The 24,039-nt window shown below is 41.7% G+C and overlaps 1 protein-coding gene across 4 annotated transcripts in view; it reads left to right on the plus strand.

Annotated features, from left to right (window-relative positions):
• LOC122560247 (solute carrier family 13 member 3-like) overlaps positions 1–24,039 on the plus strand; it is a 55,946-nt gene that overhangs the window by 5,677 nt on the left and 26,230 nt on the right. The window contains exons 2-6 of one of the 4 annotated variants that reach the window (XM_043710735.1): positions 475–740; positions 7,225–7,394; positions 11,644–11,701; positions 14,501–14,689; positions 17,873–17,998. In XM_043710735.1, coding sequence (XP_043566670.1) covers positions 475–740; positions 7,225–7,394; positions 11,644–11,701; positions 14,501–14,689; positions 17,873–17,998 — 809 coding nt within the window. The remainder of the gene's footprint in view (positions 1–474; positions 741–7,224; positions 7,395–11,643; positions 11,702–14,500; positions 14,690–17,872; positions 17,999–24,039) is intronic. The other 3 variants (XM_043710738.1, XM_043710736.1, XM_043710739.1) reach the window with 3 other exon arrangements.

Consider the following 24,039-nt stretch of genomic DNA (forward strand, 5'->3'; position numbering starts at 1 on the left):
GGAAAAAAGCATGTCTTTTAATGATCATACTAATGTAGACTTGACAGCAGACCAAATGGGCAGCATTTAGCATTGTTTTCAGGGCAGAGATAGGGGTTCCTTCACAGGGTTTCTGCAGGGGAATGATGCCTTTTGACTTCAGTACAAAAGGTCACATTTAAGAAGAAGATGATGATATTTGCTACAAAATATTATCCCCCCATTAATATTCCAAGGGTATTCTATTAGGGTAATGGCACTAGATTGAAGAGTAATACTTGAAACAGAATTGGACAAATACTTTCAGGGAAATATTATAAGGTAGTGGGGAAACAGAAGTGGAGTGGGTTTATTTCAAGAGATCTACTCAACAGCCAAGCACAGAAATAATGGACTGAATGGCCTCTTTCTATGGTATATTATTCTACAATTCTAAGAAACTCAATTTTTTTCCATATTAGAAAATGGTTGCATTTACAAATCTATCTTTCCTAGGAGGGAAGATGCCTGTATGTGATTCTACTCATGGCGATGTACTGGTGCACAGAAGCTTTGCCGATCGCTGTGACATCCCTGCTTCCCATGAGCCTCTTTCCCCTACTTGGTATTTTACCATCTTCCAAAGTCTGTCCTCAGTACTTTCTCGACACCAACGCTCTCTTCTTGAGTGGCCTGATCATGGCATTGGCGATTGAGGAGTGGAACTTGCACCGCCGAATAGCATTGGCTGTCCTTTTATTTGTGGGATTGTCTCCATCCATGTAAGTAATGACAATACAAATGAATTTTCATTTATTAATGCACTTAAAGGAAAGGATGTGCTCTTCCTAACTCCAGTTGAGAATAAAATCTTTCCACTCAGTACCATGTTACAACGATAGGCTTTTTATTATAGAAACACCATTTTCCCTTAGTGATCCAATGATAATTCTTATCCATTACAATTCCAAAGTTATGCATTTCTGATAAGTCCTTGCAAAAATGCATATACTAAAAGTTAACAATTATCTAGTTGAAACAATCCATTTAATTAATGCAACAATCTCCCAATATGCTGAAATTTCCTAATAGGCTTTACTTATCAGCGTCAGAAAGAATCAAGTGAAAGGTTGTCATAACCTTGGACAAACTATGCGAACAACAAATATTAGCTCAGACAAAGAAGTTAATTATATCTTTAGTTATAAACAAATGTTAAATGTATGAATCTGAAAACATGTTGAACAAAGAACCAAACAGTAAACCAATCTGGCTTCATCATTTCACAAATTCAACTTGTGTTGGCAGGTGGGACGAGATTGGATTGGGATATCTGGTCAGCATGGACGGGTTGGATTGAAGGGTCTGTTTCTCTGACTCTATGACTCTATAACATTTTGTTTAAGTCTTAAAATATATAAAATATCTCTTGAGTCACCTGAGGATGGCCAATTTTCATTTCCATTGTAGAATAGAATAGAATCCCTAAAGTGTGGAAACAGGCCCTTCGACCCAGCAAGTCCACACCAACCCTCCAAAGAGTATCCCGTCTAAACTCGTTTCCCATTACTTTATCTTTACCCCTGACTAATGCACCTTACCTACACATCCCTGAATACTATGGACAATTTAGAATGGTCAATTGACCTATCCTGCACATCTATGGATTGTGGGAAGAAACCGGAGCACCCAGAGGAAATCCACACAGATACAGGGAGAATGTGCAAACTCCACACAGTCACCCGAGTCTGGAATTGATCCCGGGCCCCTTATGAGGCAGCAAGTGCACCTGGTCACTGAAAATTAAAATTGGAGTTGTTCTGTAATCAGTGGAAAACAGCTAACATGAAAATTTCAGCCTTTGTTTTACAGATTTTCAGTCAACCTTAATACCATTTTGCACGCTCTAATTTACAATACAGTTTAGAACTTTTTGTGGCCAATATTTTATGACTGAATTTAATCTGTCCATTTTAAATGAGCTAATGTTTACATTTACAATCTAAATCACATATCTCAGCTCAGTTGATGTAACTTCTTAGAAGATGTGGATATTATGTACGTCAGTGTCAATTATGCAAAAATACACATAAAATAGATTCTTAGAGTCTAAAGAATAATATTGACAATTAAATCAAGGAAAAATATTCCTTTTCAAATTTTTGATCGTAAGACCTAAATTCTGACTCTTTAAGTAAAATATATAAATTACTTAAATCTGTCTGGAAACAACATTTGATGATGTGCACACTAGATATTAAAATTTGCTAAAGGTGGGTGAAATGGAAGGTGATGAGTCTTAATATTTTCATGAGTAATTTATAAAGTGTGCAATGGAGCCTTTCTGTAGAATCAAGTGCCATCTCTCAGCACAGTTAACAAGAGTTGGAATGGAATGGTTGTTTCCTTTTTTAGTAACCTTATAAGAGTTTGTTTTTGCATTGAAACGTTGAAATTACTGGCTGCCATTTTCTATTGCATAACCACATACATTTACCATTCGAAACCTAAATAGGTTAATAATTTGTTCTTAGGAAGGGTCACTTGACCCCAAACGTTAACTCTGATTTATCTCCACAGATGCTGCCAGACCTGCTGAGCTTTTCCGGCAATTTTTGTTTTTGGTTCTGATTTACAGCATCCGCAGTTCTTTCGGTTTTTATTTAGGATAACAACTTTCCCACATGGTAGAAAGGTTGACTCTACAGAGCTAATTCTCTGATTTAGCCCACTGGGTGAGGTGTAGTATTTGCAGAGAATGCAGGTTGAAAATCAATGGTTTCATTGACTTTCAATCCATCAAGATGAATGTTGGGAGAAATAAAAATGCAGGCCTGTGAATTCTTCAACAGTAATCCTTGTGACTAGTGTTCCAGAAATACAGATGATTCTGCTATAAAACGCTTTAACATGAATTGACTGTAACACAATTGATGAATTGGGGACACTGTTGCTCAAGTGCGAACCTTAAAAATGTGTGTTGGCTGTAAAGCGATTAATTGTTTCTAAAGCACAATTTTTCTATAATACGGGATTGCACAAGAATGCAGCCATCGTGTTATAGAAGAACTGTAAGTAATCTAAGGACTACCTTTATTCAAACATACATATATCCATGAACATATCCATGATGTTTTATAATTGACTGCAAATATTGCCAGTGCCACCACTAGGTGGTGCAGTGACCACAAGCATACAGAAATACATTAGTGCAGTCAAACAGACTCTAGATTAGAGTGGTGCTGGAAATGCACAGCAGGTCAGGCAGCAGCCGAAGAGCAGGAAAATCGATGTTTCGGGCAAACGCCCTTCATCATGAATGAGACAGGGAGTCTCCGGGGTGGAGAAGTAAATGGGAAAAGTGGGCTGGGGAGAAAGTAAAGGTAAAAACAATGACTGCAGATGCTGGAAACCAGATTCTGGATCAATGGTGCTGGAAGAGCACAGCAGTTCAGGCAGCATCGAGAAGCTTCAGCAAAATCGACGTTTCGGGCAAAAGCCCTTCATCAGGAATAAAGGCAGAGAGCCTGGAGAGTGGAGAGATAAGCTAGGGATTCCTGATGAAGGGCTTTTGCCCGAAACGTCGATTTTGCTGAAGCTTCTCGATGCTGCCTGAACTGCTGTGCTCTTCCAGCACCATTGATCCAGAATCTGGTTTCCAGCATCTGCAGTCATTGTTTTTACCTTTACTTTCTCCCCAGCCCACTTTTCCCATTTACTTCTCCACCCCGGAGACTCCCTGTCTCATTCATGATGAAGGGCGTTTGCCCGAAACATCGATTTTCCTGCTCTTCGGCTGCTGCCTGACCTGCTGTGCATTTCCAGCACCACTCTAATCTAGAGTCTGTTTGACTGCACTAATGTATTTCTGTATGCTTGTGGTCACTGCACCACCTAGTGGTGGCACTGGCAATATTTGCAGTCAATTATAAAACATCATGGATATGTTCATGGATATATGTATGTTTGAATAAAGGTAGTCCTTAGATTACTTACAGTTCTTCTATAACACGATGGCTGCATTCTTGTGCAATCCCGCATTATAGAAAAATTGTGCTTTAGAAACAATTAATCGCTTTACAGCCAACACACATTTTTAAGGTTCGCACTTGAGCAACAGTGTCCCCAATTCATCAATTGTGTTACAGTCAATTCATGTTAAAGCGTTTTATAGCAGAATCATCTGTATTTCTGGAACACTAGTCACAAGGATTACTGTTGAAGAATTCACAGGCCTGCATTTTTATTTCTCCCAACATTCATCTTGATGGATTGAAAGTCAATGAAACCATTGATTTTCAACCTGCATTCTCTGCAAATACTACACCTCACCCAGTGGGCTAAATCAGAGAATTAGCTCTGTAGAGTCAACCTTTCTACCATGTGGGAAAGTTGTTATCCTAAATAAAAACCGAAAGAACTGCGGATGCTGTAAATCAGAACCAAAAACAAAAATTGCCGGAAAAGCTCAGCAGGTCTGGCAGCATCTGTGGAGATAAATCAGAGTTAACGTTTGGGGTCAAGTGACCCTTCCTAAGAACAAATTATTAACCTATTTAGGTTTCGAATGGTAAATGTATGTGGTTATGCAATAGAAAATGGCAGCCAGTAATTTCAACGTTTCAATGCAAAAAACAAACTTTTATAAGGTTACTAAAAAAGGAAACAACCATTCCATTCCAGCTCTTGTTAACTGTGCTGAGAGATGGCACTTGATTCTACAGAAAGGCTCCATTGCACACTTTATAAATTACTCATGAAAATATTAAGACTCATCACCTTCCATTTCACCCACCTTTAGCAAATTTTAATATCTAGTGTGCACATCATCAAATGTTGTTTCCAGACAGATTTAAGTAATTTATATATTTTACTTAAAGAGTCAGAATTTAGGTCTTACGATCAAAAATTTGAAAAGGAATATTTTTCCTTGATTTAATTGTCAATATTATTCTTTAGACTCTAAGAATCTATTTTATGTGTATTTTTGCATAATTGACACTGACGTACATAATATCCACATCTTCTAAGAAGTTACATCAACTGAGCCGAGATATGTGATTTAGATTGTAAATGTAAACATTAGCTCATTTAAAATGGACAGATTAAATTCAGTCATAAAATATTGGCCACAAAAAGTTCTAAACTGTATTGTAAATTAGAGCGTGCAAAATGGTATTAAGGTTGACTGAAAATCTGTAAAACAAAGGCTGAAATTTTCATGTTAGCTGTTTTCCACTGATTACAGAACAACTCCAATTTTAATTTTCAGTGACCAGGTGCACTTGCTGCCTCATAAGGGGCCCGGGATCAATTCCAGACTCGGGTGACTGTGTGGAGTTTGCACATTCTCCCTGTATCTGTGTGGATTTCCTCTGGGTGCTCCGGTTTCTTCCCACAATCCATAGATGTGCAGGATAGGTCAATTGACCATTCTAAATTGTCCATAGTATTCAGGGATGTGTAGGTAAGGTGCATTAGTCAGGGGTAAAGATAAAGTAATGGGAAACGAGTTTAGACGGGATACTCTTTGGAGGGTTGGTGTGGACTTGCTGGGTCGAAGGGCCTGTTTCCACACTTTAGGGATTCTATTCTATTCTACAATGGAAATGAAAATTGGCCATGGGGGAAGGGGAAATGAGGAAACTGTTGAAGTCCACATTGATTCCCTGGGGTTGAAGTGTTCCGAGGCGGAAGATGAGGCGTTCTTCCTCCAGGCGTTGGATGGTGAGGGAGCGGCGGTGAAGGAGACCCAGGACCTCCATGTCCTCGGCAGAGTGGGAGGGGGAGTTGAAATGTTGGGCCACGGGGCGATGTGGTTGATTGGTGCGGGTGTCCCGGAGATGTTCCCTAAAGCGCTCTGCGAGAAGGCATCCAGTCTCCCCAATGTAGAGGAGACCACATTGGGAGCAACGATATAAATGACATTGGTGGATGTGCAGGTGAAATTTTGATGGATGTGGAAGGCTCCTTTGAGAGCTTGGATGGAGGTGAGGGAGCCCAAGTCTCTGAAATGAATGGATATTGGCAGAACTACCTTGTCAGAGTGCAGTTTATTAAATTTACAGCACTGCAGTGTGAAAGCATCTGTGCAAGCGGTGCCTCTGAAGTGAATTGGAGAAGAGTTGATCCAGAGCCATGCTCAGAAATAGCATTCGATGCCTAACCTAACGCCTCACTGCTGATGAAGGGCTTTTGCCCGACTGTCCTGCTCCTCGGATGCTGCCTGACCTGCTGTGCTTTTCCAGCACCACACTCTTGACTCTAATCTCCAGCATCTGCAGTCCTCACTTTCATCTACCGCCTCACCCGTTGCCCCATCCTCTGAGTGAAGTACGAGGGTTGGGTTGGGGATGTGGGGGTTGGGGAGGGCAGCGAGGTGTAGCAGGCAAGTCAATTCTGAAGAAGAGTCATGTCGAACCCAAAAACAATAACTCAATTTCTCTCTCCACAATTGCTGCCAGACCTGCTGTGTCTCTCCAGCACTTTGTGTTTGTATTTAGGCAGAAGGCTCCCTTATGCCACTGTGATGTCATTGCTGCCATCTGAGCATGTGCAGGCAGCTGGCAGCCATCTTTGCTGGCCACCTTGGTGTTGGCTACAAACTTTGTGTATAATCATAAGTGTTATGGCTAATAGACAACCAATGAACAATGTGTCTCCCAAGTGTAAAACTGTTTGTTTTGGATTTGCCATGACATTTGAAATGTCTGATGCCAGACAATTTCTATGTCTGTTTTCAACCATAACTTGAGTGGTGCCACTGGTAACATTTTGGTTCTTCTCTGGTTTTCTTCAAGCCTCCATCAGTCTGCAGCTCAATTTTGTCTGGCCATCTAACTTTTCTTTATCTTTCTTTGTTTTTAACCCTCAATTTCTCCATCAGTTGATGCTATGGGATAAGACTGTCTGTCTTTGTTCCCAATGTCCACACTTGAATATACTTCTTTCTGTAACTGAACTCAGCAATCTCTCTAATTCCTGAAATTCTACTCTTGATCTAATCCACTCATTTGTCCTTCTGTCTGTCCTGTTTCTATGATAGATTAACTATTTGCCATGTCAGTTTTATGTCTAGGTGACAAATTGAAAATCTACCCTCAACATATTTTCTCCCTCAGCTGAGGTATTATGTAAAGAATATTTTCAGAATGTATCCATTTTCAGTACAGTCCTTTGTCTATCTTTACCCTAATTCAAAATTAATTCAGAAAATCGGAGACTTGTATCAGCAATTTAATCCTATTGTTCTGTTGTGTTTTCTAGGCTTATCCTGGGGATGATGATCACCACATGCTTTCTGTCAATGTGGCTTAGTAACACTGCCACTACTGCCATGATGATGCCAATAGCCAATGCTGTGCTCCAAAGCTTATTTGGCAGCATGGAAGTTACTCCGAGGTCTGGTAAGATTAAAGGTGGCTTAGACACTAAAGGTAACCCAATATACTGGATACTTACATTGTGGTACATTGGATTGTCCAACTAGAAAGCTTGAGTTGAATTCCATATCCAGGCTGGGTGTAGAAATCAGGCTTCCCTTACTCCCATCAAACATAACAACTAGTGGTGGGAGTAGGCCATTCAGCCCCTCAAACCTACTCCTTCATTTAATGCAATCATGGCTGATCTCATCTGGGCCTCAGTTCAACTTTCCTGCATGCTCCCCATAACTCTTTAACACATTCCTAATTTTAAATATTGTTTATTTCCTCCTTAAATTTACTCAATGTCCTGGCATCCACCATACTCTGGGGTACTGAATTCTACAGTTTTACCACTCTTACAGAGAGGTAATTGCTCCTCACCTCTATTGTAAATTTGCCTCTTCTGCCTTAGACTACAACTCTCATTCTAGATTACCCCATAAGGGGAAACGTCTGCTCAACATGTAGTTTGTCAATCCCTTTTAACATCATACAGATGCTAAATTCAAGTAGATCTCCTCTCATCCTTCTAAACTCTAGAGAATATTGGCCTAAACTCTCATCATAAGACATTACTTTATTTTAATATGAAACAAGAGAAAAGGGAGGTTGAACTGATTACAGAGATTTCTATTTTGGTGTAAATTTGTGTTTCATATGAAGAAATAGTTAGCTTAATGTAGTAACCATAAAAGTATTCAAAGACAAAGTCTCCACAGCTATCTAGGGAAGATAATTTCACTGACTAATGATCATAGAATTCCAGCAGTATGGAAGCAGGCCATTTGTTCCATTGACTCCACACCAACCTTCCAAAGAGCATTCCTCCCCGACCCACCTCACCTTGTAATTCTGCATTTCCCATGGCTAACCCACCTAGGCTGCACATCTCTGGACAGTATGGACAATTTAGCGTGGCCAATCCACCTAACCTGCACAGCTTCAGACTGTGGGAAGAAACCCATGCAGACACGGGGAGAAGGCGCAAACTCCACACAGACAGTCGCCCGAGGTTGAATCGAATCCGGGTCCCTGGCGCTGTGAGGCAGCAGTGCTAACCATTGGGCCACTAAGAAAATCCTCAGGGAAAAAAAATTCTCCTTATTCCCATTGTTTTAATCAGTGTGCCCCAGTTTTAGTCTCTCTCACAAGAGGAAACATCCTTTCAGTGTCCACTCTGTCAAGTCTTCTATGTTTTCATAAGATTACCTCTCATTCTTCTAAATTCTAAAGGATAAAGGCCTAACACCTCCAACCTTCCATCATAAATCCAATGGTCTTACTCTGACATTCACTGGTTCACTATTCTCGCTTTACTTTAGCAGAAATCTATTTGTGTGCATAAACAGTTTCCATTAAATCTCTATTAAAACAACAGAAACTTCAAAAGAAATTCCTGTCAGTGGGCTTTAGTCAGTTTTCTGTCTAAATCAGCAAATGGGTCAAAGGTAATGGAGCTTTAATACCAGCAGAAGATCTACAAAAACAGCGCTTCCGCTTAGGTCAGTCCTGAGGGGGGAGGTGGCTCTTGTGGGAGATGGTTGCGACAAGGCACCAACACGTCACAAATGTTACCCCTGCAATTTGTCAGATGTTAGATGGATTGTCCAGGGTTAGATGTTGTCCAGGGTTAGATGGATTGTCCAGGGTTAGATGTTGTCCACGTTTTACTGTGGCATGGCATGGGCTGCTTCATTATTGGAGGAGTTGTAAATAGAACTGAATGCCATGGGCAGCAAATTCCCTACTCGTATGAACGTACAATTTGGGAACAAGGGTCAGTCTCTTGAGCCTGCTTCAGCATTGGATAAGAGAATGAACTGGTTATGACCCCAGCTCCACTTCCCTTTTTAGTCCCTCTACCCTTTGAATCCTTTGTCAATCAATAATCTGTCTAACTCAACCCTAGAAATATTCAATGACCCAGCCTCTCCTGCTGTCTAGGGAAGAGAATTCCATTCTCTAACAACCTCTTGAGAAACAAATGTTTTCCTGATCTCCATTTTAAATAGTAAACCCCTTCGTTTTAAGCAGTGACCCCTAGTTGTAGCCTCTCCCATGGGGAAACAATCCCCCCAGAAACTGTCAAGTCTTAGATGTTTCTTCAAGATCACTTGTCATTCTTCTAAACTCCAGTAGACATAGGCCAAACCAGCCCAGCCTTTCCTGGTAAGGTAACTGCTTCTAATGCTATTACGTCCTTTCTCAAGTAAGGAGACGGTACTCCAGATGTAGCCTCACCAACTCCCTATTTAATTGTAGAACTTCTCCGCTTTAATGTTCCATTCCCCTTGCAATAAATTACAATATTTAACTTTTTTCTTCCTAATGGAAGGAAGAATGGCTGCATGGGAAGCAGTCTGAGCAGGAAGGGATTTCCACATTTTCTGTTACATCCTGCGAGTATCTACTCAGTGAGAATGGGGAAGTACTGTTTCTTGTGGAGCGAAAAGACAACCTATAATAATCCAAGAAAAATAATTGGGCTATGCAGCACAGTACCCATCTGGTGGTTAACACTATACTCATGAAACTGGAATGGTGCTTCCTATGGGTGAGCTAGAGTCAGTAATTGTGCAATGGAGGGGTGCAGAATTTGTCATAGGGTCTTCAGCATATCCCTGTCCTTCCATTTGCATTCAATTCATGGTGGACACTTGTAGTGATTGAAAGCAGGGCCAGGTGGATCTCATTGAGTTTGAGATCCTTGATTGGGGCTGTTAACCTAGGCCAACCAGGGAGCCCTGCCTGACAGATATAAACAGGAGATTAATTTTATCAGCCAATATGGATAAAGTAGTCTTGCTGTATGATGTAGACATGTTTAAAGGCTTTAATTATTCAGTTATTTGGTCCTGGTACATGTCTTGCCATTATGTCTGCTACCTTCACAAATAACGTATTGTGAGTGATTGAGTGTATTTTTAAAGTTGCATACTCACTATTTAAACCTTTGCAGTGTGGAGTATTTTTGGTCAGGTTTGCTACACCCTCACACTTGGATGATTAATTTGATTTGGATCTAATTTTTTTTCCCATCTTTAGAATAAAAGTTTTCCTCATCAAATCTGTCTTTGTGGTAGTGATTGTTACATACTATTATTGGTCAGTCAGCTAAAAATGGTCAACTAATTAAAAAAAAAGAAGAAAAAAATAACAAACAGGAGATTCAGTCGAGGAACTAGCTTTGAGCTAACTGGTCAGAGCCCATGTAAATAAAAGTTGACTTGGTGACAGGACACTAGCTTCTGTGCAGTTATTTCAACACTTAAGGGAACAGTTGGTCTTTAAGAGGTTAAATTTGGTGACCATTTCTGGGGCTAGATTTGGCAATAAACTAAAAAAATCCCTTTTGACTGTTTGTTCTGCTTCTGAAATCATTTAGGTTCTTGCCAGGTTTAGCCTATACGTGACTTGAGACCCATTGTAAAGTAATTGACTCTTTACTGCTCCTTGAAATGGCCTAGCAAGCCATTCAGTTCAAGAGCAGTTAGGGATGAATGATAAATGCTGAGCTTGCCAGCAATGCCCAGACCTTAGGAAATAATAAATTTAAAAATTTTACAAAATGGACACTTTTCTAAAGGAGAAATGGCTGTTTCAGTAGTTAACCAGTCACACAAGACTTCAACAGTAAATCCCCAGATTAAATCTTTTGAACAGTTAGTTAGTTGGGATGATTTGTGGGCAGCACGGTGGCACAGTGGTTAGCACTGCTGCCTCACAGCGCCAGAGACCTGGGTTCAATTCCCGCCTCAGGCGACTGACTGTGTGGAGTTTGCACGTTCTCCCCGTGTCTGCGTGGGTTTCCTCCGGGTGCTCCGGTTTCGTCCCACAGTCCAAAGATGTGCAGGTTAGGTGAATTGGCCGTGCTAAATTGCCCGTAGTGTTAGGTAAGGGGTAAATGTAGGGGTATGGGTGGGTTGCGCTTCGGCGGGTCAGTGTGGACTTGCTGGGCTGAAGGGCCTGAAGGGGCTGAAGGGCCTGTTTCCACACTGTAAGTAATCTAATCATGTAAGCAATCTAAAAAAAATTAAAATGCCTTAGCATCTATTAAGAGCTGTACTTTTAAGATCAGCTACTTAATGAGTAACAATTACGATCTCTGTACATCTTTTGTTCCTAGATCATTTAAAAACTACCTGCTACACAATCTGACGCTTTTAGTTTGAAATTTAATATTGGTATTATGTTTATATATGCTTTATAACATTAAATAAAATAGGATTTGTATATCATCTCTTTGTTTCTTCTCCAGATAATACTTCAAAAGAGTCATTACCTAATGAGACATCATGTTTTATCAGTGATGACAGGTACAATATTAAAATTGTCTTGCATAGAACTGTAATAGAGCTTGTGTAGTAGAGTCTTGTGATGAGTGTTCGGCCAAACTTATTTGATTTGTCCTCAAAGCAAAAAGGTCTTTTACTGGACCTTAAATTCCTTCAGTATAAACTAACAGTTTGCTTCAGTCTGCTTTAGCCATTTGTATGGTTGCATTAAAGTAAAGTTAAGGAGCCATTACACTGCTTCACTAATACTTCTGGTGAGAAATTGCATTTTATGACATTAATGGATGAACACTTCAAATGTTGTAATGAAATAATTTTGTACACTCTTTAATGTGAACTGACAGGGTTGTTTTAAGAAAAAGTAAACATTTATAATGTTCTAGTGAGTAAATGTCTAATTATAGCCGAAGAATTCTGCATCTCAACTGGCAGATGTATTTTATTGTACATGGCCCAGTCCTACATAAAGACACAACTTGATTATTCCACTCTGAGCTTCGAATTCATGAACTCTACCACCACTTGCTCGGATGCTTTGATTGCTTTCCTGACTGTAAGCCCCCTACCTCACAGGACATTTCCTGCACAATTCTTCCAGCCACAAAGACACATTGCTGCTTAACTACATATTAATAAGACTTCTTAACCAATTCTGGTATCTTCACCTTCGCAACTCTGCCCAGACATCTAGTCCAAATGTTGTTCGCTCTTTATGTAAACAAGAATATCCCACTATCAGCAAAGCCTGTTTACATTAACTCATAGACTCAGTGCAAATAAAAGGCAGCAACAGTTGGCCAGCTTGCCCATTGAGCCCACTCTGCTATTCAACATGTTCCTGACTGATCCTCTGTTAAAAAATAAATAGATTTATAGAAGCTTAAACATGTCAAGGGGCATAGGGAGAGTGCAGGGGTATGGCGTTGAGATAGAGGATCAGCCAGGAACATGTTGAATGACAGAATACTCTTGCTTCATTCACCTAATGAAGGAGCAGTGCTCTGAAAGCTTGGATTTCAAATAAACCTGTTGGACTATAACTTGGTGTCATGTGATTTCTGACCCCATGCCTGTAACCCCACGTTTATCATGGCTAACCCACCGAGCCTGCACATCCCTGGACACAACAGACAATTTAGCATAGCCACTCCACTTAACCCTCACACCTTAGGACTCAGGCTAAGATGGCCTATCGTGTATCCTGAGACTGTGTCCCCTTGTTCTGTGCCCCCCTGCCAGGGATCACCATCCCTGCATCCAGTCTGTCAGAATTTTTATACATTTCAATGAGAATCCTACTCATCCTTTTAAATTCTAGTGAACACAGGTCCACTCAACCCCCAATCTCTTCTTATATAACAAACCTGCTGTCTCAGGAATCAGTCTGGTGAACCTTCACTGCACTCCCTCTATGGAAAGCACGTCTTTTCTGAGGTAGCTGTACACAATTTTCCAGGAGTGATCTCACCAAATCCCTGCACAGCTATCTGCAACAAGACTTCCTTGTTCCTGTACTCAAGCCCTCTTACAATGAAGGTCTACACACCATTCACCTCAAGAATAGAGTGGTGCTGGAAAAGCACAGTAGGACATGCAGCAACGAAGGAGCAGGAAAATCAACGTTTCGGGCAAAAACCCTTCATCAGGAATGATTTTCCTGCTCCTCGGATGCTGCCTGACCTGCTGTGCTTTTCTAGCATCACTCTAATTTTGACTCTGATCTCCAGCATCTGCAGTCCTCACTTATGTCCACACCATTCACCTTCCTAACTGCTTGCTGTACCTGTATGCTTCCTTTCAATATTAGGGCAGCCAGATCCCTTTGTTCCTCAATCTTTCTCAGTCTATCAACATTTAAATAATAGTGCCATTCTGTTTTTCCTACGGAACATGGTTAACGCCACATTTATTCATGTTCTACTGCATTTGCCATGTACTTACCAACTCACTCAAATTGTTTAACTTGTCTAAATTGCCTTGAATCCTCCTCATGTCCTCCTCACCACTCACTCCAACCTAATTTTGTGTTGGCAGTAAACTTAAAAATATTATACTTGATGAAATTACTCATTTATCTTTTTTCCTGTACTGTTGCTTATTGTACTCTCATGCACAAAATAAGACCGAATGCCTCATTTTCCAGACCAGAATGGTCATGTAAGTTTAATCTTTCTTCATAACCTAAGAATAGGGACCTACACTATGACACTTTGCAACGAGTGAGTAACTTTCTTATTTCTTGGTAACCGGAATTAGACACAATAGTTAAGTTTCACTCTGAGCAGAGACCTATAGACCTGCAGTCTATACTCTACGACCAGTAATAATTCCATTTGTTGTCATTCTCTGGATAATGTTTTGATAAACTCAGCCCATTGAGGTTCCTTATTACCTCCAGTTCTGCCATTGACTTCCCAATGCTAACTTTAATCCTTACTGTTAACTCGCAACAGAAAATATCCTAACTTCTGATGCGATACCAATATCCTGAACCTTTCCGATTAACTAGAGCAGTATTGAACTTCTAGCTTGAAAATACTGTTTATTTTAAAATTCCTTTTAACTTATGTAAGGTCACAATGAGAACTCTTTTTAATTTCTGCTGTTGTCTGTCGCATTGTCCAGTTGGTATTTGTGTGGTTGTAACTTTGATGGACCAAGCCGAGATTATAGATGCATGCATTGATAGATAGGAATGATATTGCCCCGGCTAATAATTTATCTGAATCAACCGCTTGCAGTTCCAGGGATTATTATATGACCACTTAATATGTGAACAAAGTTTCAGTCTGATGCTGACCATTTGCATTCCTGCCCCAGCAGTAGCCATCCACAGAAGTTGGAGACTGATGTCAGCTTCACACCAGTCCAACAGAGGAAGGAGAAGGAAAGCCAGAAGAGACTGTGGAAGGGTTTCCTTGTCTGTATACCTTACGCTGCGAGTATTGGAGGCACAGCCACATTGACTGGGACAGCACCAAACCTGCTTCTACTTGGGCAGCTGAAAACGTAAAATAATCATAAGGAACTTCTGATTTGTTAATGTCCCTTTCTTAGAGAGAAGCTACAGGGATGGTTGACAAGAGAATTGTGAGCATTGACTTGCTGAAGTAGGGCCTGCTCATCCCAGACTGGGGGACAGAAAACCCTATGCAACATCTAAATTGTATGATACTTAACTTGGGAATTCTGATGGTGAGGAGGTTTTGGCGTGCAGTAGGAGCCCCTCTGCCTGTGGGAAGAAACCACAGATTTGAGTCCCATGCCAAGTCTTGGCTGTGTATGATGTATTTGTGAGGTGATTTGATTATCACAGAATTCTTATGATGCAAAAGAAGGCCATTCAGCCCATCATATTAAACATTAAGGTATATTTTTAGGTGAAAGGAAACAATATATACTCACATGCAGTCACCTTACCAAGAGAACTACCAGGAAGTACATTGGAAACAGGGCCCATCACATTCCCCCAGGTTGGAAAACCTTTGTTGTAATCTTCTACCTGTAAATCCTTCCAATACAACTAATAGCGGCGGTACAAATGAGAGAGTTTCCTGTTCAGCTATTCTGCAAAACACAATAGCCAAACCTCTGCAGTACTTTTCACATAAACGTGGACCAATCCAATGGAATCTGTGGCCCAACCCTCAGAAACAAAGACCACAGAACAGAACAGATATTTATCGCTGGGTGTAGGAAATGGAGAAATAAAATGATCCACTCCCTGACACTGGAATGTGTCTTTAGCATTTCACAAACTAATGGAAATGTCATAAGTCAGTTAAATAACAAACGCTTCAATGGCACTGCTCAGGACAATGACCAGCTGATCCGTACAGATCATAAAGATGCCGAATCTTAGTTTTCAACCAATACTTTGTGAGAAATGATAGCAAGACTATAGTTGGTCAGTCTATTAGATAGGGGAAATTAGCCAGGGAACATAACTCCTTATTGGGATTGTGACTTAAAATGTCAAATATTAAAGTACTTTTTTGAAAAAGAAAACAAATACTTAAGTGCCTTTAATAAGAGAACCACTCCAAGATACATTAGAATTGGGACCCAGTACCTTCCCCAATATTGGCAATGTCTGCTGCAGTACATGAACTGTGGTTCAAAGCTGATATGCTAGATGCCTCCCATGCACAGACTAGCATTAGCACAAATCGTTCACTTTGCCTAGTCTCTCCAATTACTTAAGCTTTTCCCACCCTTTCACCTACTGAGCACTCTCCCCTTTTACAATACTGTCACTAACCTCTCCTTCACTATCAAATAGATAGCTCCATCAAAAACTACACTGTGGGGAAAATGACTTCCTTCTTTGCTGTGCTATTGTAAGATTCTGTGAGTCCTTCTGGATTATTCACATAAGCCCTGTATGCTCCTTTGCTCTTTACTTTGCTATCAGTCACATCAGGAGGAGAAAGTGAGGTCTGCAGATGCTGGAGATCAGAGCTGAAAATGTGTTGCTGGAAAAGCGCAGCAGGTCAGGCAGCATCCAGGGAACAGGAGAATCGACGTTTCGGGCATAAGCCCTTCTTCAGGAATCAGTCACATCACCATAGACCATTCAATCACTCTTATCTCCCTTCACCCTGTTTCCCTCAAGGATGGAGAGACACACCTCATCCTTTAGACTGTTTCCAACCTAATCTCCCTTCATTTTCTTTCAAATACTTTGAGATACCTTCAACATTCAATTAGTGATTTTTTAAACAAAATTAAGTCAAATAATGATGAGGAAATACATTCTGTCTACTATTTCTATCAGTCTATATTTCCCACTGCCTCAGGGAGGCAACCAACATCATCAAAGACCTCTCCTACCCTGGTTATAATTTCTTCCAATCTCTTCTGTTGGGCAGAAGATACAAAACCTTAAACAGACATACCAACAGATTTAAGAACAGCTTCAACCCCACTGTTATTAGACTTCTAATTCACTTCTCAAATTTTAAATTAATTTGATTTCGCTCTTTGTGCACCTTCTCTGCAGCCATAACATTATATTCCTAGCTCTGTTCTATTCTCTTTTGCATTTTGTATGGTCTGATCTGCCTGTACTGCACGCAAAACAAAACCTTTTGCTGTACCTAGGTACATGTACACTAATAAATCGAATCAAATCTGTGTTTCTCTAACTCTAATTTTCTTCCCCTCTCTGTCAAACACAGGCATCAGAAAATAAAATCCTGACGGAGTTGAAAGCTATGGACCAGATCCTGGTGGTTGTACTGGATGGCATCTCGTAACCCCAGTAGCGTTTGTAGGGTCAGTGAGTGGGAAATGTCAGAACGGATACATCTCCAGTGTTATGGGAGTCCTGTGGTGCAAGGGCAGCGTTCCTGCCACTAGGCCAGAAGCCCTGAGTTTGAGTTCCACATGAGGATGTGTTGGCCATTCAAGATGTTTGTAATGTAGTGAAACAGGTTGGTTGTCAGTCTGATGGCAGTCACCTGGTCAGCCATCTTGCAGATGTAAGGACTTGGGAGTTGAATAACTGGTTTTATCACAATTTTATTCTTTATTCCTTTAATTTATTTTAATGTTGAAGCCTCCACAATGGTGGCACTGAAGCACTGAAGGTTGAACCACAGTTAATACTTGACTCATAAGGTGTGGACCAATGCAATGGCCATCCATTAGAGTTCAATTCAATGGACTCCATACAATGAGAAGCTTGATGTTCAGAGTTAGATGGTGGTTATGCTGGGGGCAGTGTGAAGACTGCAGATGTAATCACAAACTAAACAAAGAAAAGTTTAAAAACTAAGTAGCCAGCAAATGACTGAAGCAACAGTTAAATCACAGAGTATGGGGAATAATCAAAATTAGAAGATAGTAATTGAAAGACTCATTTGTAATATTACAACTTATGTTTCAATTGTGTGGGCTGTTGCTGCATAATGCACAATATAAGAGTATCCATATCAATGCATGATAGCAAAAACAATCAAAAGATTTTAAAATATATATAATATATATAATATGACCCATGGAGCATAAACACCAAGATAGACCAAGATAGAATTGTCTGTTCCTGTCCAGTAGATTCTTTGTTCTCCTTATTATCTAAGTGTCACGAACATGTTTGAATTTGCAGGATGATCCTGAGAATTCACACTTGGCACCACATGATTTCCAATAGAATTAAGAATAAGATTTTCTTATCTTGCTTCGTTTCAGGTATTTCCCTGGTTGCAACATGGTGAACTTTGCATCCTGGTTTATGTTTTGCTGTCCTGTAGCGATCCTGTTCCTGTTTGCCGGCTGGCTGTGGATTGCTTTCCTATATGGAGGACTCAATCCAAGGTAGGAAAAATGGATAAGAAATTGCACACAATTACAAGTTGAAATCTTCCTTAAGCATTTTTGGGTTTCACCTTTGACCTGCCAACTCTGCCCTTCTTCCTGAACTGTGGTAGGATTTTCCATTTTGAAGTTATGTCACATTGGCCAGTGCCCAGGACAAGATATCTCATGGGTTTCTCAGTTGATTATCTATGCAAGTGGAATGTTGGTAAATCATGGTAGTGAATGAGCTGAAAGTTTTCACCATCAGTTGGATTTTTTTGGGATCAAACGTTTCGATGCCAGATTGAAAGGCTAAATAACTATAACTTCAGAGTGCAACTTTTACTCAGTCCTGACTTGCATTCCTCGGTGAACTATAGTCCTGTAGGAAGACTTGTAGTTGAACTTTCAATGCTTCAGTGCCACCATTGTGGAGGCTTCAAAATTAACATAAATTAATTGAATAAAGAATAAAGTTGTGATAAAATCAGTTATTCAACTCCAAGTCCTTACATGCAGGAATGAATGCTTTAGCATTGATAAGAGAAGTCCTGGACACCACTGCAGGACAGAAACCTCTCCAAAGCCAGCGGTGACCATGCTAAGGAGTCTGTCAATGCCTGCCAGGATGTCTTGGATTGATTCAGGGGCTATTAAGGCTAGTCAGATGGGGTGACTGAAAGAAGGGACCTCTTCATCCCAGGGCGAGAGTGAGGATTGCAGATGCTGGAGATCAGAGACTAGATTAGAGTGGTGCTGGAAAAGCACAGCAGGTCAGGCAGCATTCAAGAAGCAGGAAAATCAACGTTTCAGGCAAAAGGCCTCATTCCTGATGAAGGGCTTTTGCCCAAAACGTCAATCCGACCTCTTCATCCCAGGTGACTGCAGCAGGAGGGCATTGCATCAGTCCCGTCCAGCCAAGGCAGATATTGTAGCATGGGTCAGTAGGACCCCTGGCCTCCACCAAAGGGTCAGCTAACAGTGCACCAAGAAACTGAGGGTACGCGACGACATCTCTTTGCTCCCTCAGCACTCACAGAAACATTACATACTACAGTTATACAGGACCTTGGGGAGGCCACACCTTGAGTATTGTGTGCAGTTTGGTCTCCTAGTCTGAGGAAGGACATTCTTGCTATTGAGGGAGGCCAGAGAAAATTCACCAGACTGACTCCAGGGATGACAGGACTGACATATGAGGAAAGACTGGATCAGCTGGGCTTGTACCCTCTGGAATTTAGAAGAATGAGGGGGGACCTCATGGAAACACATAAAATCCTGATGGGGCTTGACAGGCTTGATGCAAAAGAATGTTTCCAATGTTGGGGAAGTCCAGAAGTAGAGGTCACAGCCTAAGAATAAGGGGTAAGCCATTCAGGACTGAGATGAGGAAGAATTTCTTCACTCGGAGAGTTGTGAACCTGTGGAATTCTCTCCCACAGGAAGCTGTTGGGGTCAGTTCATTAGATATATTCAAGAGGGAGCTGGGCATGACCCTTGTGGCTAACGGAGTCAAAGGGTATGGAGAGAAAGCGAGTGGGATACTGCGATTGCATGATCAGCCATGATCATATTGAATGGTGTGCAGGTTCAAAGGGCCGAATGGCCTACTCCTGTCCTATTTTTGATGTTTCTACGTTTAATCTGCCACCAACATCTCACAACTGGTCATAGCCAGCAAGCATCAGTGTCACAGGCAGCTCTCTATCTCGCATGGTCATGCATGCTCAGTTCCTGCACCCATTCTCCATCCAACTTCTTTATCGCATTAGGAGGAAATGGCATGATGGCTTAATGGTTAGCACTGCTGCCTCACAGTGCCAGGGATCCGGGTTCGATTCCAACAATTCTCTGTGTGGAGTTTGCACATTCGCCCTGTGTCTGCATGGGTTTCCTCCCACAGTCCAAGTATGTGCAGGTTAGGTGAATTGGCCATGCTGAATTGCCCATAGTGTTCAGGGATATGTAGGTTGGGTGCATTGGTCAGGGGTAAATGTAGAATAATAGGGTAGAGGAATGGGTCTGGGTGGGTTGTTCTTTGGAGGGTCAGTGTGGACATGTTGGGCACACTGTAGGGATTCTGGGATCTCTGTGATTGAAAAACAGGCCCAGGGCCAGGCCAAATATAAAGATCATCACCTCCTCCTTTGATGAGAGTGTTGTTGAACTAGTTTCGGAAGATTGCACTGTCATTCTGATGATGGGGGGACACCAATGAACCAGCAGCTGAAAATGTGTTGCTGGAAAAGCGCAGCAGGTCAGGCAGCATCCAGGAGCAGGAGAATCGATGTTTCGGGCATGAGCCCTTCTTCAGGCTCACTTTCTCCCACCAATGAACCAGCAACCCAGTCAACAATATTTTGCATTGTTCTTCTGGGACAAACCCATTGCTCTGCACAAGTTATCCTCACTGACTCACTCTTTCCCCTCTCTAGGCACAGGCTCCACCCAGTGCTGCAGCCTGTGCCCCTCCACACCAACAGAACCTCTCAGGGTGAAGCCTGTGAACTGTCAGGGGATGTACTGACAAAGTGTTCACCTGCATCCTCCATCAGCTCAGACACAGTCACCTAGCAGGTACTTGACTGGATTAGACTTAGGAGTACATCACATGTCCACAGCTGGTGGAAGAAGAAATGTCCAAAGTCTCTGACACTCAGAGAACTGACAGAGACCAGGCACCCACCCAGGACTCAGTGAACTTGGCCATAAGTCACAAGGTCAACCTGCAGTGAAAGGAAAGGGAACATCAGGTAGGGGTGGTTGGCTGGAGCAAATAATGGAGGAATCTGTCCATGTTCTTATGACTGTATAGGCTCCAGAAGGTGAGGGCCTCCATGAAGATGAGATCCATGTCCTGCAGAATGCACAATAACTGCAGATATGTTTCAGACCTGCTATCCATCACTCTAGCCATGGGTGCTCACCACCATTGGAAAGGAAATGGGGGAATGAGGCACCTCATTTACTGATCATTAACTATTTATGGGCTAGGAGGGAAGGAAAGATGTCCAAATCTGTTTTTAAATAGTGTTAAATAGGTGACATCTCACCTCTTGCCTGAGAGATAGCCTGCACAGTGCCCAATTCCATTGATGCCATTCGAACCAAATATTGAATGGGGTTTCAAAGAATAGATTCCCATTTGTAAAAGGAACAAGAATGAGAGGGCATAGACTTAAAGTGACCTGCAAAGGAAGCAAGGATGACGTGATGGAAAAAAAGTTGTTCATCACAAATAAGCCGGGTATGGAATGTGCTGCATGTGGTGGAGGCTGGTACAGTTGAGGTATTCAAGAGGGCGTTCATTGATTATTTAGATAGAAATAGTGTACAAGGATACGGGAAAAAGGCAGGACACTGGCACTGGGTAATGATGCTAATTTGAAGAGCTGGTACATGCACAATGGGCCCAATGGCCTCCTTCTGTACTGTAACGATTTTGTGATTCTGTGATTACAAAAAGCAACTGATGTAGTAATACCCACCTTGAACTTTGCTCAGGATTAACTTCTGCTCAAGGAGTGGTGGACACGTTACAGCCTCTAATGCTTACCTTTGTAAATAATGCCTTTGTTCATTGATACATAGAGGGTGCAGAGTTTGTGTATGTGCTTGTGTGCGTAAATAACATATAAAAATCAGATAGTACATATCTCAATGAAGTCATCAGTGTCATCAATGATATCAGTAATTCATATTATTGCTGTTCCTTATGAAGGTGAGATTTGCTAGTTTAAAATAGACATTCTATTTAATTTTTTAAAGTTGTAAATGCTTCTGGCAAGCTTATTGACTATCCCTCATTCTCGGGAGAAAATAGCGGTGAAGTGTCATCTTGAATCCACTGATGGCTTGCTAGGTCAGTTCCAAGGACAGGTAGGAGTTAACTCCATTGCTGTGGATAACATATTGGCCAGACTGGATATGGATAGTAGATTTCTCTTCCTAAAGGACATTAGTGAGCCAGATAGGGTAAGAATTGGTGTTGATAAAATAGCATATATTATATCTTTCAATGGAGCTTTATTTAATCATGAGTTTTTGAATAACAGGACAAAGGCAATATATTGTGGAGGAGGTAAACTGAAATAAAAGCAACATTTTTGGAGTTATAGAGAGTACAGCATGGAAACAGACCTCCTGGTCCAACTCATTCATGCCAACCAGACATCCTAAATTAATCTAGTCCCATTTGCCAGCACTTAGCCCATATCCATCTAAACCCTTTACAATCATATACCCATCCAGCTGATTTTTAAATGTTGTAATTGCACCAGCCTCCACCACTTCCTGTGGCAGCTCATTCCATACCCACACCACCCTCCAAAAAGCTGCCACGTAGGTCCCTTTTGAATCTTTCCCCACTCACCTTAAACCTAAGGCCTCTAGTTCTGGACCCCACACCACGGAAAAGTCTTTGTCCATTTACCCTATCTATGGCTGGAAATGTGTTGCTGGAAAAGCGCAGCAGGTCAGGCAGCATCCAGGGAACAGGAGAATCGACGTTTCGGGCATAAGCCCTTCTTCAGGAAGAAACGTCGATTCTCCTGTTCCCTGGATGCTGCCTGACCTGATGCGCTTTTCCAGCAACACATTTCCAGCTCTGATCTCCAGCATCTGCAGACCTCACTTTCTACCCTATCTATGGCCCTCATGATTTTATTAACCTCTATGAGGTCACCCCTCAGCCTCTGGCACTCCAGGGAAAATAGTCTCAATCCTCTTCGTATAACTCAAGACCCCCCCAACCCTGGCAACATCCTTGTAAATATTTTCTGAACCCTTTCAAGTTTCACAACATCCTTCTTGTCGCAGGGAGACCAGAATTGTACGTAGTATTCCAATAGCGGCCTAAACAATGTCCAGTATAGCTGCAACATGACCTCCCAACTCCCATACTCAATGCTCTGTCCAATAAAGGAAAGCATACCAAATGCCTTCTTCACTATCCTATCTACCTGCAACTTCACTTTCAAGGACCTATGAAACTGCACTCCAAGGTCTTTTTATTTAGCAACACTCCCCAGGACCATACCATTAAGTGTATAAGTCCTGCCCTAATTTGCCTTTCCCCCAAAATGCAGCACCTCACATTTATGCAGCACACATGCAGACCACGGAACGAGGACATACCACAACCAAAAGGACTAGCCACACTACCATACATCAGGAGCATCTCGGAACTGACAGCCAGACTACTGCGACCCCTAGGACTCATAACGGCACACAAACCAACAACCACGCTCAGAGAACAACTCACCAGAACGAAGGACCCGATACCCAACATGAGCAAGACGAATGTAGTGTACAAAATACCATGCAAGGACTGCACTAAACACTATATAGGACAAACAGGAAGACAGCTAACAATCCGCATACATGAACACCAACTAGCCACGAAACGACACGACCAGCTATCCTTAGTAGCCACACACGCAGACAACAAGCAACATGAATTCGACTGGGACAACACTACTATCATAGGGCAAGCCAGACAGAGAACAGCCAGGAAATTCCTAGAGGCATGGCATTCATCCACAAACTCCATCAACAAACACATCGACCTGGACCCAATATACCAACCACTACAGCGGACAGCTGAAACTGACAACCGGAAGCGGCAGGGACAGACCACTATAAACACCGGAGGAAACATCAAAGAAGCGCTTCGCAGGAGGCTCCCAAGCACTGATGATGTTGCCTAGCCAGGGGACGAAACGTTTGCAACAAAAACTTCCAGCTCGGCGGACAGAACCACAACAACGAGCACCCGAGCTACAAATCTTCGCACAAACTTTGATCACATTTATCTAAATTAAACTCCATCTGCCACTCCTTGGCCCATTGGCCCATCCGATCAAGATCCTGCTGTACTCAGAAGTAACCTTCTTCACTGTCCATTACGCCTCCAAAAAAGGTTAGTTAACACTGCTGTCTCCAAGGATGCAGCCTGACCTGCTGAGTTTTTCCAGCATTTTAAAAAATGTTGATAACTTATGTATTGTCTGTCTGCAGGCTGTGCCTTATCCTATTCTTTTGCATAGAGTTACAAGTCT

Source organism: Chiloscyllium plagiosum, chromosome 20 (assembly GCF_004010195.1).
Source record: "Chiloscyllium plagiosum isolate BGI_BamShark_2017 chromosome 20, ASM401019v2, whole genome shotgun sequence".
NCBI classification, from domain to species: Eukaryota; Metazoa; Chordata; class Chondrichthyes; order Orectolobiformes; family Hemiscylliidae; genus Chiloscyllium; species Chiloscyllium plagiosum.